This window comes from Nerophis ophidion, linkage group LG03, assembly GCF_033978795.1.
Source record: "Nerophis ophidion isolate RoL-2023_Sa linkage group LG03, RoL_Noph_v1.0, whole genome shotgun sequence".
NCBI lineage: Eukaryota > Metazoa > Chordata > Actinopteri > Syngnathiformes > Syngnathidae > Nerophis > Nerophis ophidion.
In genome coordinates this window covers 29,460,607-29,477,693 of record NC_084613.1, presented here as the reverse complement: position 1 = coordinate 29,477,693, position 17,087 = coordinate 29,460,607, and the positions used below count along the sequence as shown (strand labels likewise).

The following is a 17,087-nucleotide window of genomic DNA, read 5'->3' as shown; positions in this document are numbered from 1 at the left end:
CAGCTTTTCTCCGGTAAGAAGCGACTTTTTAACCACAATTTTCTCACCGAAACCTGCTGGTTGACATTGGGTAGGGATCCATGTTGGCTTGACCGCGCTCTGATCCATAGTAACGTTTCACCTCCAGGAATTTTAAACCAGGAATCGCCGTGTGTTTGTGTGGCTAAAGGCTTAAGCTTCCCAACTCCATCTTTCTACTGTGACTTCTCCAATATTATTCGAACAAATTGCAAAAGATTCAGCAACACAGATCTCCAAAACACTGTATAATTATGCCGTTAAAGCAGAAGACATTTAGTTATGTGTGTGCGTAGCGCTCATACTTCCTAAAAACGCGTGACGTCTTGCGCACACGTCATAATTACACGACGTTTCCATGACGAAACTCCCGGGAAATTTAAAATTGTAATTTAGTAAACTAAAAAGGCCATATTGGCATGTGTTGCAATGTTAATATTTCCTCATTGATATATAAACTATCAGACTGTGTGGTGGGTAGTAGTGGGTTTCAGTAGGCCTTTAAGTTTGAAGAGTTTCTTGAACTGGATCCCATTAATGCATTGTTTGATTGCTTTGCTTTATTCATTCCATAATTTCATTCCACATACAGATACATTTAACTGTGTGGTAGGTTAATGCGGACTGTTGTCATTACCTGGCTTGTGTCTCCTTCACCAATAACAAACACCAACTTGCAGTCCTTCTCCACCACAGTACGGTCCTCCAAGACACCCTGCATCTTCACTGTGACTTCCTGGCCCCAGGTGGGCCTCTGGGCGTCGGGAATTGCCACCTCCAAAACCTTCTTCCTCAAGAGTCGGTCATCTAAAATACATGCAGGAGAGGAGAGGTCAGTCAGTTGGTAAGATGTTTTTTGTTTGTTTCGTGAAGGCACGTGGGCGGAGCTTGATAATGATTAAGTAATGCACATAATTGGCATGACTGTCCCAGACATTGGCATGTGCCTTAGATGTCATTATGGTTTTTGTCGTGGGGTGCAACCAATGTTTCAGTCAGTATATGTCCGTTCACTAAATTAGTCCGACTTCTCATATAGTTCGGAAAAATGTTAATCCGATCGTTTTCGGTTTTTGAAATATAGGACTAACCCACCCGGGTTAGGCTCTTGGAAACCAGATCTCTCGAGGGGATTGTGCGCCAGGAAACTGTAGGACACTTGGTATCGCGGATGCTACCGTCTCAAGGGCAGGTTACAAGTTTAGGGTTGAAGTTGCCTGGGGGTGTTCTTTTAGTGCGGTTTTGAAGGCGGATAGAGATACACTTTCTTTTACACATGTTGGGAGTGCATTCCACATTGATGTGGCATAGAAGGAGAATGAGTTAAGACCTTTGTTCGATTGAAATCTGGGTTTAACGTGGTTTGTTGAGCTCCGCCTGGTGTTGTGGTTATGGCGGTCATTTACGTTAAGGAAGTAGTTTGACATGTACTTCGGTATCAGGGAAGTGTAGCAGATTTTATAGACTAGGCTCAGCGCAAGTTGTTTTACTCTGTCCTCCACCCTGAGCCCGCCCACTTTGGAGAAGTGGGTAGGAGTGAGGTGTGATCTGGGGTGGAGGTCTAGAAGTAACCCACCTAGCTTGTTCTGGAATGTAGAATGTAGGCTTAATTCGGACTCCCAAATAAGATACGAATGACATGAAATAGAACGAAGCCAGTATATTAAAGGAACATAATAAATAACCTCTTAACGTTTCATTTGTGCACGTCAAATTATTCACTTTCCGCACAATTGGCAATATAGTCCAGAACAATAGCAAGCTTCCCCAGGATATCAGTCAATCCACAGAGACTTTGGATGAATTTTCAGACAATCAAATGTTTTGTTTCCATTTTTTTCGTCCAAAAAATTCCTTCGAAGAAAACTCTTCCTAGGCCTTTCATCGCATTCAACCTACACCCGCCCGGATAAATGCTCTCTGCTATTTAACATCAACATAGCCATTACAGACGTAATATTTGTACTATGTGCCAATATTACAGCAGAAATCAATAAAAACTAGTTGTAAGGCTCCGCAGATGGCTCGTGTGACGACATTAGCCAACCGGGAAAAGGAATTGATTTGTCCGCGCTAAAAGAAAATAGCGCCCCCTAGGTGCAGTGAGGACTCCTACTGAAATATGATTTTCAAGTGGGTTCCCTCCAGATAATCCGTCTTCCTTCCACCGCCAAAGACATGCACCTGGGGATAGGTTGATTGGCAACACTAAATTTGCCCTAGTGTGTGAATGTGAGTGTGAATGTTGTCCGTCTATCTGTGTTGGCCCTGCGATGAGGTGGCGACTTGTCCAGGGTGTACACCGCCTTCGCCTGAATGTAGCTGACATAGGCTCCAGCGACCCCCCGTGACCCCGAACGGGACAAGCGGTAGGAAATGGATGGATGGATGGAAATTGGCCCTAGTGTGTGAATGTGAGTGTGAATGTTGTCTATCTCTGTTGGCCCTGCGATGAGGCGGCGACTTGTCCAGGGTGTACACCGCCTTCGCCCGAATGTAGCTGACATAGGCTCCAGCGACCCCCCATGGCCCCGAACGGGACAAGCGGTAGGAAATGGATGGATGGATGGAAATTGGCCATAGTGTGTGAATATGAGTGTGAACGTTGTCTGTCTATCTGCGTCGGCCCTGCAATGAGGTGGCGACTTGTCCGGGGTGTATCCCGCCTTCTGCCCGAAGGCAGCTGAGATAGGCTCCAGCACCCCCAGCAACCCCGAACGGGACAAGCGGTTGGAAATGGATGGATGGAAGCTGTACAAAGCTGTATGGTTTTATGTCGTCCTCTGACTTTCATTGCTGCTAGCTTTGATTCTACACTAGATACCAACCTAGAGGTGTTGTAAGGTCCACCTAGCAGGAACAAGACGTTGAAAAAACTTCAAGAACTTGTTGAATTATGTCCTGAAGTTGAGCAAATCAAACTTAACATTGGAACAACATGCTTTTTGGGATTCTGATGTTAAATTGACCAAAGAATTTTGGTCATTTCCCAACCAATATTCTACAACACAAATACAAGAATAAAACAACATACATTTTGACGACGTTTATTCAATGACAAGTTGTAACGTTGATTTAAGCATTGAAATGTTGTTGTTTACCGCAAACTACAAGGTGGATCCAACGTTACACATCAACGTTGCCTCAATTTACAAACACAACTATTTAGCAACGTTGTTTGAAAGTCAGTTTTAAAGGACATGTATGTAATCATCAACTTATCAATGTCTTGTGCCTGCTGGGTACCAACCTTGAACTGTTGTATGGTCTACTACCCAGCAGGCACAAGATTTTGAAACAATGTTAAGAACGTGTTGAATAACGTCCTGATGTTGAGCAACTCAAATTTACCTTTGGAACAAAACATGTTTTTTGGGGTTCTGACATTGACTTGACCATTGAATTTGAGTCATTTCCCAACCAATATTCAACAACACAAATACAACATTGAAACATGCTTTTCGACGACTGTTATTCAATGTCAGGTCATCCAACGTTAGACGTCAACGTTACAAATACAACTATTTTGCAAGGTTGTTTCGAAGTAAGTTTTAAAGGACATGTATCAATGCCTTGTGCCTTCTAGGTACCTGTTATGTCCTTCCAGTCTTCTTTCATGAACAGCTCCTCAAAGGAGGTCGTGGTCCACTCCTCCACGGCATGTTCTGGAAAGAGACTCTCCCCTGAACTGTCCCTCTCCAGCATATCATCCTCCAAGGACGGGTCTTGGAATCGCACCATCTTCCAGCTGTTTGTCTTTTTCAAATTCGGCCGTTCTTGGCATCTTGGCGTCCTCAAGCCTTTTCCTTCAGGATCAGTGGAGCATCTGGTCTTACTGTTCTTACTGTCTTCTTCATGCCCCACGTTGCTGGTACGCAGCTCATCGCATCCCTCGGCGGAACCACAGGGCAGCTCGCCGTGTACGCCGTGGTCTGCGAGCTCCGCTGTGACGTCTCTCATCGGATGGTCCACCACCTTGTGCTCCTCACAACAAGGCTCTGGTTCCATTTCCTCTTTCAGAGAGAGGTAGACACCATCGGCAGTCTCTGGAATCAGATGACCCTCTCAGATGTAAGTCAAGTTGTCGCTTACACCCCTTCAAAAGCATTAGATCATTTCCATGATCATCTCATTATTCCAGACGCCATCCCAAAATTTTTAAAAGTTTGCAGTCAGAATGCACTTTGACCTCCTTTTTCCCTTGTCAGTGTCCACCACATCCTCAAGTTATGCTGCAAAGACAACCACAAAAAAAGATCAATGTAAAGAAACAGGGCAGAACGACAAAACACTCTCAGGCAGCAGGCTTGTTCGGCGCTAATCTGAGGGATTAGAAGAGAAAAACCTAATCTGTCCGAACGTCTGTAAGCTTCTTAATGACTTCACCGTTGTGCCCTATAATACTGTTTCCATGAATGCATTCGACCAATAAGATGTCAGGGAACATGAACACATTTGGTGATTCATTTATTTTATTACATGCAGTGTTTATATGACATGGATGAATATGCAATTCATCATAGGTTTGCATGTTAAAACCTCCTGACGTCAGAGTGAAGTCATATTTGCACAGCGTCAGGAAATGATGCAACCTCGCACATACTGTACGTGTCGGCATAAAAAAATATTTCACACAGAGAGTTTGTTCAGAATCAGCTATGACTAAAAGGCTACCGCATGAAAAGAGAGACAGAACTTCAAGTAATGTAGTGTTGGCGCACACAAAGATAATTGGTCTCATTATAAAGTAAAGGAATATAATATGTCGTCTGGCTGGGAGCCATCGGTGTTATTGTACTTTTAAATCGTTGGCTTGGTCATGCAGTTTTGCACTTGGTGTTCTCAGGGAAGGAACAGTTTGAAAAAAAAGAACTGGCCCAGTCAGCTTTTTATGTGATCAAAACAGGGCAGAACAACCTCAGAGGTGTAGTAATGTACAACTAGCAAATAAATACTCAACTATTGACGGAGTGGCTGTGGAATAAAGTGGTCAGGGATTCCAATAAGAATTGTTGTGTGTCAAATAATGAATACGCAGTATTTCACATTTTATGAGTTAACACAATGAGAGCCATTATGTACTAAACGTGTGTAATGTTGTAGTGTACAACTGCACTAAATCATACTGACATTTTGTATGACATGTACTGTGGAAAAGATATGTAATTATATTTAATTATTGAAAAAATAGCCAGAAAAGGCAGCACATTATTTTAATGACAATTTTCCTGAAGGAACTCTCCTGAAAGATTCAATAAGGTACTATCTATCTATCTATTAGGTTGTGTTGTCAAGTTTTACATTCCCTCTGTAAAACGAAAACAAATCTTCGTTTTTTTTTTTTAAAGAAACCTTATGGTCCAAGATTGGTTTTGTAGTGTTACATATTTCCATGACATTCATTTTCTCATAAATGTAAGACTTCATTCTCATTGCTCTATGTCAGACCTCAGGGTCCTAATGGGACAACAAGGCTGCAGCAGCTCAATAAGATACACTGATAAACCCTGACCTAAGCATTTAAAAACAATAAGTACAATTTAAAATGAACTCTAAAAGTAACTGGGAGTCAATGAAGGGGTAAGAAACAGTGAATTAAAAATAAAAGGTGAAAAAATAGTTGCAGAGTTGCAACCTACTAGTTGTATCTTTTTTGCCTTATTCTATTCAGTGTTGTCTTATGTTCAGGTCTGTAGTTTAATGAATATTATTAGTTAACGCCAAACTTAAAGTAACACAATGAAGGCACAGTTGATACAAAAGTACTACAGGGGTGTCCAAAGTGTGTCTTAGGGGTCCTTTGTGTCCCCGCAATATTTTGGGCTTGCATTACAACTGTATGATTGAAAAAAAAAAAAAAAAAAAAAAAAACACTGCAAAAATAGGAAAATAGTTTTTCATAGGAAAAAGCTGAAATGTTGATTAAAGATGAATAGTGGTGCACAATAACTATTGGACAGACAATGGGCCGATATGAGGAATTGTGACGTCATACCTATATATATGATGACATTGAAAAGCAGCTTAGATCAGTGGTTCTCAACCTTTTTTCAGTGATGTACCCCCTGTGAACATTTTTTTAATTCAAGTACCCCCTAATCAGAGCAATGCATTTTTGGTTGAAAAAAAAGAGATAAGGAAGTAAAATACAGCACTACTTCATCAGTTTCTGATTTATTAAATTGTATAACAGTGCAAAATATTGCTCTTTGTAGTGGTCTTTCTTGAATTATTTGGAAAAAAAGATATAAAAATAACAAAAAAATTGTTGAAAAATAAACAAGTGATTCAATTATAAATTAAGGTTTCTTAAATCAACATCAACTTAAAGTGCCCTCTTTGAGGATTGTAATAGAGATCCATCTGGATTCATGAACTTAATTCTAAACATTTCTTCACAAAAAAGAAATCGTTAACATCATTATTTATGAAACATGTCCACAAAAAATCTAGCTGTCAACACTGAATATTGCATTTTTGCATTTCTTTTCATAGTTTATGAACTTACATTCATATTTTGTTGAAGTATTATTCATATGTGGGTAGACCACATATAACATTTTAGCATTATTTTATTTGTTTCAAAATTACATTTTTGTGATTTTAGTAGTTTTGATATATTTGCATATGATTTCCTAGCGATGTCAATTCTTCTTCTAATTACATTATCAGTTCTTCCATTTTCAAAGTGCATCCGACCAAGATATATCCTCTTTGATACTTGCTCTATAGGTCTGCCATCCATTTTAAGGATTATTTATGTTGTTTTTTGCTCACTAGCATTGCTTTGGGGTTTTTTTTACATTCATTTCCATTCCATATGGTTTACGTTTATCATTTAGTACAATTAGTAGTTGTTTGAGGTTATTTGTATTTACTGCTTAAAAGGATTTATCCTCAGAATAGCGTAGTTTGTTTATGTTAATACCTCCTAGAGATGAACCTGCCATGTCCTTGACTTCTCTGAAAACAGACATGGTGAGAATACACAACCATGTCTTACTCCTTTCTTGATATCAAGTGGAGGAGTTCAAGTACCTCGGAGTCTTGTTCACGAGTGAAAGAAGAGTGGATCGAGAGGTCAACAGGCGGATCGGTGCGGCGTCTTCAGTAATGCGGACGCTGTATCGATCCGTTGTGGTGAAGAAGAAGCTGAGCCGGAAGGCAAAGCTCTCAGTTTACCGGTCGATCTTGGTTCCCATTTTCACCTATGGTCATTAGCTTTGAGATATGACCGAAAGACAAGATCAAGGGTACAAGAGGCCGAAATGAGCTTCCTCCACAGGTGGCGGGGTTCTTCCCTTAGAGATAGGCTGAGAAGCTATGTCATCCGGGAAGAGCTCAAACTAAAGCCGCTGCTCCTCCACATGGAGAGGAGCCAGATGAGGTGGTTCGGGCATCTGGTCAGGATGCCACCCGAACGCCTCCTTAGGGAGGTGTTTCGGGCACGACCGAACGGTAAGAGGCCACGGGGAAGACCCAGGACACATTGGGAAGACTATGTCTCCCGGCTGGCCTGGGAATGTCTCGGAATCTCCTGGAGGAGCTGGATAAAGTGGATGGGGAGAGGGAAGTCTGGGCTTCCCTGCTTAGGCTGCTGCCCCCGCGACCCAACCTCGGATAAGCGGAAGAAGATGGATGGATGGACATACTGTATATATATATATATATATATATATATATATATATATATATATATATATATATATATATATATATATATATATATGTATATATATATATATATATATATATATATATATATATATATATATATATATATATATATATATATTAGGGCTGTGAATCTTTGGCTGTCCCACGATTTGATTCAATATAGATTCTTGGGGTCACGATTCGATAATATATCAATTTTTTCGATTCGATTCGATTCTTGATTAAAAAAACGAAATTTTTCCGATTCAAAACGATTCTGTATTCATTCAATACATAGGATTTCAGCAGGATCTACCCCAGTCTGCAGACATGCTAGCAGAGTAGTAGATTTAAAAAAAAAAAAAAGCTTTTATAATTTTAAAGGACAATGTTTTATCAACTGATTGCAATAATGTAAATTTGTTTTAACTATTAAACGAACCAAAAATATGACTTATTTTATCTTTGTGAAAACATTGGACACAGTGTGTTGTCAAGCTTATGAGATGCTCTGTTTATTGCAGTTCTGAGTGTTGCTGGGTCAGGTTTGGTTTTAGAATTGGATTGCATTGTTATGGTATTGCTGTGTAGTGGTTTTTTGGATTGATAAAAAAAATTAAATAAATAAAAAATAAAAAAAATAAAAAATTAAAATTAAAATAAAAAAATTAAAAAAACATTTTTTAAAAACGAGAATCGATTCTGAATCGCACAACATAAACGATTCGATTTGTATTCGAATCGATTTTTTCCCGCACCCCTAATATATATATATATATATATATATATATATTTATATATATATATATATATATGTATATATATGTTTTATATATATATATATATATATATATATATATATATATATATATATATATATATATATATACATATGTATGTATATATATATATATATATATATATATATATATTTATATATATACATATATATATGTAAGAATTTGTACAAACCCTGTTTCCATATGAGTTGAGGAAATTGTGTTTAGATGTAAATATAAACGGAATACAAGGATTTTTTAAAATAATTTTCAACCCATATTCAGTTGAATATGCTACAAAGACAACATATGTGATGTTCAAACTGATAAACATTTTCTTTTTTTTTGCAAGTAATCATTAACTTTAGAATTTGATGCCAGCAACACGTGACAAACAAGTTGGGAAAAGTGGTGGCAATAAATACTGATAAAGTTGAGGAATGCTCATCCAACACTGATAAGCGAAAGAAAATGGATGGATAGTTGAATGGAAATGTTTTGGTCGATCCCCAATCAGTTCTTATGACAGCTGTTTGTTCCCAATATATATTTGTGATGATTTGTAGGTCTTTCCCACATGTGGCAATTTCATTTTGGAGTGTTTGACTATCAAAAGTTTTAGTACAGTCCAGGGGTGCCCATTACGTCGATCGCGAGTTATCGGTCGATGGTGGAGGGTGTGTCAGTCGATCACCAGCCAGGCATTGAAAAAATAGACCTACAGTAAAACTTAGAGATCATCAATCTACACTATGATGTTACTTTTGTCACTTTATTGACATTCACGGCACCCGAGGGTCTTGTGAGATGACGCTGGCTGCTGCGAGCTCATTATTAAGAAAAAATGACCGACAGAAAGGCGAGAAACACTTTTTATCTCGCCAGACTCTCGCACCGTACCTGCCGTCAAAACTCGAAAGACCGACCGCACAGTTCTTGTCTTCACAATGAAAGCGCTACTTTATCCCACCTGTGCTAACAAAATAAGAGTCTCAGATAGCTGGAGTGCACAAGCTAGCAAGCTACGGAGTTTGCCGCCAATGCATTTTTTGTATACTGTATAAAAAGGAGTATGGAAGCTGGACAAAATAAGATGTCAAAAACCAACCACTTTCATGTAATATTGGACTTTTTTTCTCCTCCATTTGAAAATGTGGACATTATCAGCACTATTGTCTGATTCCAATCAATGCAAGTCATCAGAATCATGTAATACACCAATCCTTGTCTTCATGAAAGGAAGGAATCTAAATGTGTTAAACATGCTTGTAAAAGCCTTAAACACATTTAACTTGTTAACAAAAACTTCTCTTTCATAAATACATAAATATTGTAGGGGCTGTCTACTGGGTGTTAGCCAATAACTTTGGCTGCGGAGCGGGACTTCCGGGTAGAGATAGGGAAAGGACATTGATTATAGGAAGTAAAGCGTTCGAGTATTGCCGGGAAAAGAGTGGAGACGCACATTAGGGTTTGTGGTGTGGTTGTATCGCATCTGGTGCAATAAAGACAAGACCAACAAAGAAGATGTATGACCCTACATTCCTGGAATATTACAATATAAATTATATAGATAGGCTCCAGCATGAATTGATTAACGTGGACCCCGACTTGAACAAGTTGAAAAGCTTATTCGGGTGTTACCATTTAGTGGTCAATTGTACAGAATATGTACTGTATTGTGCAATCTACTAAAAAAAGTTTCAATCAATCAATCAATCAAAAAAACACCCCTCACAACCCCGAAAGGGACAAGTGTTTGGGTGTGGTTAAGAGGGGAGGAGTATATTTACAGCTGTTGTGTGCACAGTTGTGCACTGCACTTTCTAAAGTAGATGTTATTGTCACATATGCATGATTGATTGATTGATTGATTGATTGATTGAAACTTTTATTAGTAGATTGCACAGTGCAGTACATATTCCGTACAATTGACCACTAAATGGTAACACCGCAATAAGTTTTTTTACTTGTTTAAGTCGGGGTCCACGTTAATCAATTCATGGTACAAATATATACTATCAGCTCAATACAGTCATCACACAAGTAAATATCATAGTATATACATTGAATTATTTACATTATTTACAATCCGGGGTGTGGGATGAGGAGCTTTGGTTGATATAAGTGCTTCAGTCATCAACAATTTCATCAACAGAGAAATGGACATTGAAACAGTGTAGGTCTTATTTAGTAGGATATGTACAGCCAGCAGAGAACATAGTGAGTTCAGATAGCATAAGAACAACTTTATACATTAGAAATACATTCGATTATTTACATTAGGTTATTTACAATCCGGGGAGATGGGATGTGATTGGAGGAGGATTAGTAAAACACCACAACACCTCCAGGTGTTGTGGTGCATGTACAGTAGATGGCAGTTTTGGCATGTTTAAGAGTGTCACATGCTGTTTACGGCAGATGAACTGCCTTATGGTAGAGAGGTAGACGTAAACGTGCCTGCTGTTGTTGTGTGTTGTTACTGCGCTGGGAGGACTTAATGAAACTGCCTAAAAATAAACCCACATAAGAAACCAAGAACTCGCCCTCGATCATTCTACAGTTACAACGTCATTGGGCAGACACGCTCTCAGACACATCACTCAGGTCGTCATAGAGCTAGAGGGGGCGTGGCCTCCCGCTCCGCCTGAATTTCAGGAGAAAATTTGTCCCGGGAGGTTTTCGGTAGAGGCGGTGAATTTCTGGAGTCTCCCGGAAAATCCGGGAGGGTTGGCAAGTATGCTACATGGCCCTCCCCTGCCCCAGTCCTCCACTCATTGCCGTCTTTGCCTTTCTCTTCAATAGAAGTTAAAGCAGAGGTGTCAAACGTACGGCCCGCGGGCCTGATCCCACATGATGAGTTTGCTAAGTAGAAAAATGAGCCGAAATTTTTGAATGAAAGAAACTGCTGTTTTAAATGTGTCCACTAGATGTCGCAATAGCAATTATTTGTATCTTTGCAGATTATGCTACATATGTAAAAAAATAAACCACATGATTTTAGTGCACCATTTGAGAAAAATGAGAAAACTACATAAATAACATCCTGAAATTTGATTTTGATATACTTTTTTTTGTCTTGATGGATTGAAAATCAACACCAATAAATTGACTGATGAACATTATCACATAATTTATCCCGAAAGTATAAATAATGACAAATAAAGATAGAATACTGTTAACCGCAACATGAAAGTGTAAAAAAAACAAAAACATTATGATTTGTACATTTTCCGAATGTGCTTGTTCTATTTTTAAACAAACAAAACAATCTGAAGTTGTCTTTAGTTGTATGTTATTGTGCCGTGATTTTTCCAGTCCAGACCACTTGGGAGTAGATTTTTTTCCATGAGGCTCCCGATCTAAAATTAGTTTGACACAGTGATGTTAAATGTTCATTAATCCATTTGATTTGTAATTTATATTTATTTCACATTAGTTTTTTGCATTTTAAACTGTAAATACAAATTATATAATGCATGAGGTCTGGAACACATTATTTCGATTTACATTATTTCTCCAGGGAAAAATGCCTTTGGTTTTCATAAATGTGTTGTTCTTCGGCTTTTTGGAACAGACAACTGCCAACAACTGACTTAACGCTGTGAATGGATTTTTATCATATTACAACTTGCAGGTTTTTATTTTATTTTATATTTTTTATAGTTTCTGGTGTTACAACACGGGTGTCATACTCATTTTAGCACAGGGGCTGAATGGAGGAAAATCTATTCCCGCATGTGCCCGATGGGTAAAATCATGGCATAAAAACTTTAAAATACAACTACGACGATTTCAGATTGTTTTCTTAGTTTTAATTTGGCCCAAAACAGAACAAGTACATTCTGAAAATGTACGTATCAAAAATAATCCTTCTTGACAAAACACTTCAAGTTAGTAAAAAATTGAGGAAAAAAATTAGAGCAGTTTTAAAAACACCATTCAGGACACAATGAAATTAGAATTAATCTCTGTGTATCTACATAGCAATTAAACTTTAAGTCACAGCCAATCTATGATTGAACGAAAATGAAACATGAATAAAAACGCTTCCTTGTATCAACAACCTCTTTTATCAATTCCATTGTTGACTTCTTTTAAAATCTCACAGAAGAAAATCATTTTCACAGAACTTTATCAATGTGCAGGCAGCACGGTGAAGGAGAGGTTAGTGCATCTGCCTCACAATACGAAAGTCCTGAGTGGGGTCAAACGGTATTAAATGGATGGATGGATACATCAATGTGCAGTGTCTCATCCAGTATCTTAAGTGAGTTACCAATTGTTTATTTTACTCCTGTTTGTTTTATGTTGGGTCGAGGCAGAGGAGTCGCAGCCCCGCTTTACCGTGTAACTCTTGTTTGGTATACTTGCTCGCACCCATATAAACTATTTGCTTGCCTAACAGAATTGCTACTGCGACATCCAATGGGCACATTTAGAAATTTTATTTAAAAATGCAGCTCAATTTTACACACAGCAAACTCATCTCGCGGGCCGGATTGAACCTGTTGTGCCCACGGGCTGCATGTTTAGTATCCCTGTGTTCCAACATAATTATTGTTATCCCTGTGTTACAACATAATTATTGTTTCACAGCCTGAATATTGTAACATTAACCACTTCTTCCACTTAATTGCCACAGCTTTGTGACTTGTTCTGGTTATCCATCCTTCTATTTTCTATCGCTTATGCCCAGGTGCATGTCTTTGGAAGTGGGAGGAAGCCTTAGTACCCGGAGGGAACCCATGCATTCACGGGGAGAACATGCAAACTCCACACAGACAGATCCCGAGCCTGGGATTGAACCCAGGACTGCAGGACCTTCGTATTGTGAGGCAGACACACTAACCCCTCTGCCACTGGTTATTTTACAGTTGTTTTTTTTTTTTGTTGTTGTTTTTTTTTTAAGTGTGGCGTTACATGGCATCGGGCTTCACGGTGGACGAGGGGTTAGTGCGTCTGCCTCACAATACGGAGGTCCTGCAGTCCTGGGTTCAATCCCAGGCTTGGGATCTTTCTGTGTGGAGTTTGCATGTTCTCCCCGTGAATGCGTGGGTTCCCTCCGGGTACTCCGGCTTCCTCCCACTTCCAAAGACATGCACCTGGGGATAGGTTGATTGGCAACACTAAAATTGGCCCTAGTGTGTGAATGTGAGTGTGAATGTTGTCTGTCTATTTGTGTTGGCCCTGCGATGAGTTGGCGACTTGTCCAGGGGTGTACCCCGCCTTCCGCCTGATTGGAGCTGAGATAGGCCCCAGCGCCCCCCGTGACCCCAAAGGGAATACGGGGTAGAAAATGAATGAATGCGATGGGGCACATGGCATCATACTTTTAAATGCCTTATGTTTACAAGAACCAAACTCAGACAGAAAAAAACACAAACCAGTTTCCAGCCAGGAAGTCCTAAAATAGAAAATAAACACCAAATCCGTGCAAGGCACAACATGTCAAAAAGTTCGACCTGGAAAACGAAAGTTAAAAAAAAAGAAAAAAAGATTGTTACTGTACTTAAAGTGTGTGTGTGTGTACGTGTCTTTGTGCACGGTCTTGTGTGTGTGTGTGTGTGTGCGTGCGTGCGTGTGTGAGTCAGGCCCCGCCCCCAGTGCCGTGACGTCACAGGGCAGGATGTCGCCAGTAGGCTTTAGTTGTAGAAATGGCAGCGCTGAGACAGGAGCGTCGCTACGGGCTCTCCTGCGGCAAAATCAACAAAAACATCCCCAACAGAAGTCTTTATCACGTCAAACTCACTGACACCGCCATCCGGACCCTCGAAGCCTTCCAGAACCTTAAGGTAAAACCTCTCCTTGACGTGTTTCTCTCTAGCTCTTTTTTTTTTTTTAAATCTCTACCGAAAGTCCTGAACTGAAAAAAAAAAATGATGTTGTTTGCTAAAATGACAAAGAGAAAGTTCGAACTACATTTGTTCAAATGTCCTGGGAGAAAACAGTGCTGAGTTTTCTCTCTCTCTTTCTCTCTGCTAAATAAACAGGCGCTCGGCTTAGTTTGGATCATAACAGAACACTCAATATACTTTGACCAATGAAGGGATTTTATCAAGTTCTCCTATAAGCCTTCAAAACAATTTGTTTTCAGCAGAAAGAAAATCTGATCTCGGTTAGAATTGTGCTTGTTTACTAAAAACTAATCCCCACTACCAACCCCCTAGAAATGTTGCCATATGACCAAAAGAGATTTATGTCCTTTTTGAGGATTGGGTGATCCATGTCAGCCATGATGCATGTTTTTATACATTGACAAACAAGATCATGTGACTTGATTGCCTTCATAAACATTGATATTGTCTTTCCAAATGTAGTAGTGCTTGATACTAGAGTCAGGATTGTCGAGCTGTTCCATATGGGTTAAAATGAAGTATAATATATGTAAGTATAGGTATGGAAAGTGGACATGGGATGTGGCAATGGCCTCTCTCTGGGTGGCACTTGTAGCTCAGATCCTGTGTGTGTGTGTGTGTGTGTGTGTGTTTTTTTGTTTGTCTTTTTGCCCTTCTCGCCACTGGAAGTGTGCCCAGCTCACTGGGGCTCACTGGGCCGTGAAGCACACACGGCCTTAAACTAAACTGCACCTCTCCAAAAAAAAAAGAAGAAGAAAAAAGTGTGCCAAGTCCCTGAACAGAGTAGAGAAAATACTTTTTAAATGTGCGCCCACAGAGGAGACAAGGGACTGCATGGTGGGGAGCTTGGGAAATAAAAACTGGTACATTTGAAGACCAACGTGTCAATTATTATTATTGGACAGAATTAAACCTAATGAGGTCGCCATTAAAGTGTGCACAACTAATAGACTCATCAATAGCTATTAAATAATGCATGAATGCACAATATGTATATTGTAATAAAGTTTATGTTGACTGATGTTCATTGCTAATATTTGACATCATTCTGTCAATTTATTAATAAAAAGTAAACAATGCATCCTGGCAAACTCACAACTTCACCACCAGTTACAAAACTTATTTTTAAAATTTAAATTAGTATTTTTATTTTATTAATTTTAATTTTTTTTAAATATTTTTAATCATTGTGTATTTTTTTCCCAATTTATTTTAATTCTTATCTGATGACAGCTGACATTGACCGAGTAAAAAACATTTTTTTTGGGGTGTTATAATAGATGATAAAATTAACTGGGAATCATATGACAATGTACAACATAGGGCGGCAATAAATATTTCAGTGGCGCAGTGCGGAGTGGCCGTGCGCAACCCGAGGGTCCCTGGTTCAATTCCCACCTACTACCAGCTTCGTCACGTCCGTTGTGTCCTGAGCAAGACACTTCACCCTTGCTCCTGATGGGTGCTGGTTAGCGCCTTGCCTGGCAGCTCCCTCCATCAGTGTGTGAATGTGTGTGTGAATGGGTAAATGTGGAAGTAATGTCAAGCGCTTTGAGTACCTTGAAGGTAGAAAAGCGATATACAAGTACAACCCATTTATCATTTAAATTAAATTGCAAACAGCTAAAATTATACACAAAGCAAATTATAACCTGCTTCCTAAGAATATACAACAATTCTTCTCAACAAAAGAGGAGGAATATAATCTTAGAGAAAAATGTAATCTAAAACATTTGTACGCACGTACAACACTTAAGACCTTTAGTATATCAGTATGTGGAATTCAAATATGGAATGGATTAAGCAAAGCAATCAAACAATGTACTAACATGATCCACTTCTAGAAACTCTTCAAACTGGAAGTGTTTACAAAGTACAAAAAAGAAGAACCAAGACAAACATTCTGAATTTATTCACCCATTCATTCTTTCATTCTCAAAATAATCTTACTTAACTCATCGTATGGAATAAAACTTACTTCACCAATTATTTATTTATTTATTTTTATTGTGATTACTTATGGAATATATTGTGATTACATTGAGAACAGAAAGTGAACAAAAAACTTAGCAACTGTTATGTAAAAGAAAAGGGGTAGGATTAAATAAGCTCTGCGTCTTCCTACTCCTTTTCGAACATGTTGAAAAGAGAAAATGGAAATTGTGATGTATCATGTTGTATGCTTGCATGTTCGAAATATACTTAAACTCAACTCAACTCAACTCAAAAATAAACAACGCAAAATATGTACTGGACCAAAATCCATTCATATTCTCTATCGCTTGTTACCTTATCTCCGCTATTGCAGATAAATATGGGTAAATGATTACTAAAGCACACTTAATTTACTAACTATGTTACAAAAAAGGTCAGTTAAAATAATACATAATGTGGTATGTATACAAACACTTTATTTATTGAATCACAAATATTTGAAATTCAATGATATGGTGAATTTAACTTTAGAGAAAAATACAATTTAAAACTTTTGTATGCACGCACAACACTTACAACCTTTAGCATATCAGTATGTGGAATTACATTATGAAACGGATTAAGCAAAGAAATCAGGGTTTTTTTATTTTAATTTTTTTACTATTTTTAATCTTTATGTATTTTTTTCCAATTTATTTTTATTTTTATCTGATGACAGTTGACATTGACCGAGTTTAAAAAAAAACATTTTTTGAGTGTAATAATAGATTATAAAATTAACTGGGAATCATATGATAATGTACAACATAAGGCAGCAATAAATATTTCAGTAATAAAC

The 17,087-nt window shown here is 38.5% G+C and overlaps 2 protein-coding genes across 3 annotated transcripts in view; one reads left to right on the top strand and one right to left on the bottom strand.

Annotated features, from left to right (window-relative positions):
* The window catches only part of fkbp16 (FKBP prolyl isomerase 16), a 156,111-nt gene extending 151,669 nt beyond the window's left edge, over positions 1-4,442 (bottom strand). Inside the window, exons 1-2 of one of the 2 annotated variants that reach the window (XM_061894803.1) lie at positions 3,609-4,442; positions 656-825 (exon numbers count right to left, since the gene is read on the bottom strand). In XM_061894803.1, coding sequence (XP_061750787.1) covers positions 656-825; positions 3,609-4,026 — 588 coding nt within the window. In that variant the 5' untranslated portion in view covers positions 4,027-4,442. The remainder of the gene's footprint in view (positions 1-655; positions 826-3,608) is intronic. The other variant, XM_061894804.1, reaches the window with a different exon arrangement.
* Positions 4,443-14,093: 9,651 nt separating this feature from the next.
* Positions 14,094-17,087, top strand: part of LOC133549419 (RNA polymerase II elongation factor ELL) — a 96,174-nt gene continuing 93,180 nt past the window's right edge. The window contains exon 1 of the mRNA XM_061894802.1: positions 14,094-14,251. Coding sequence (XP_061750786.1) covers positions 14,114-14,251 — 138 coding nt within the window. The 5' untranslated portion in view covers positions 14,094-14,113. The remainder of the gene's footprint in view (positions 14,252-17,087) is intronic.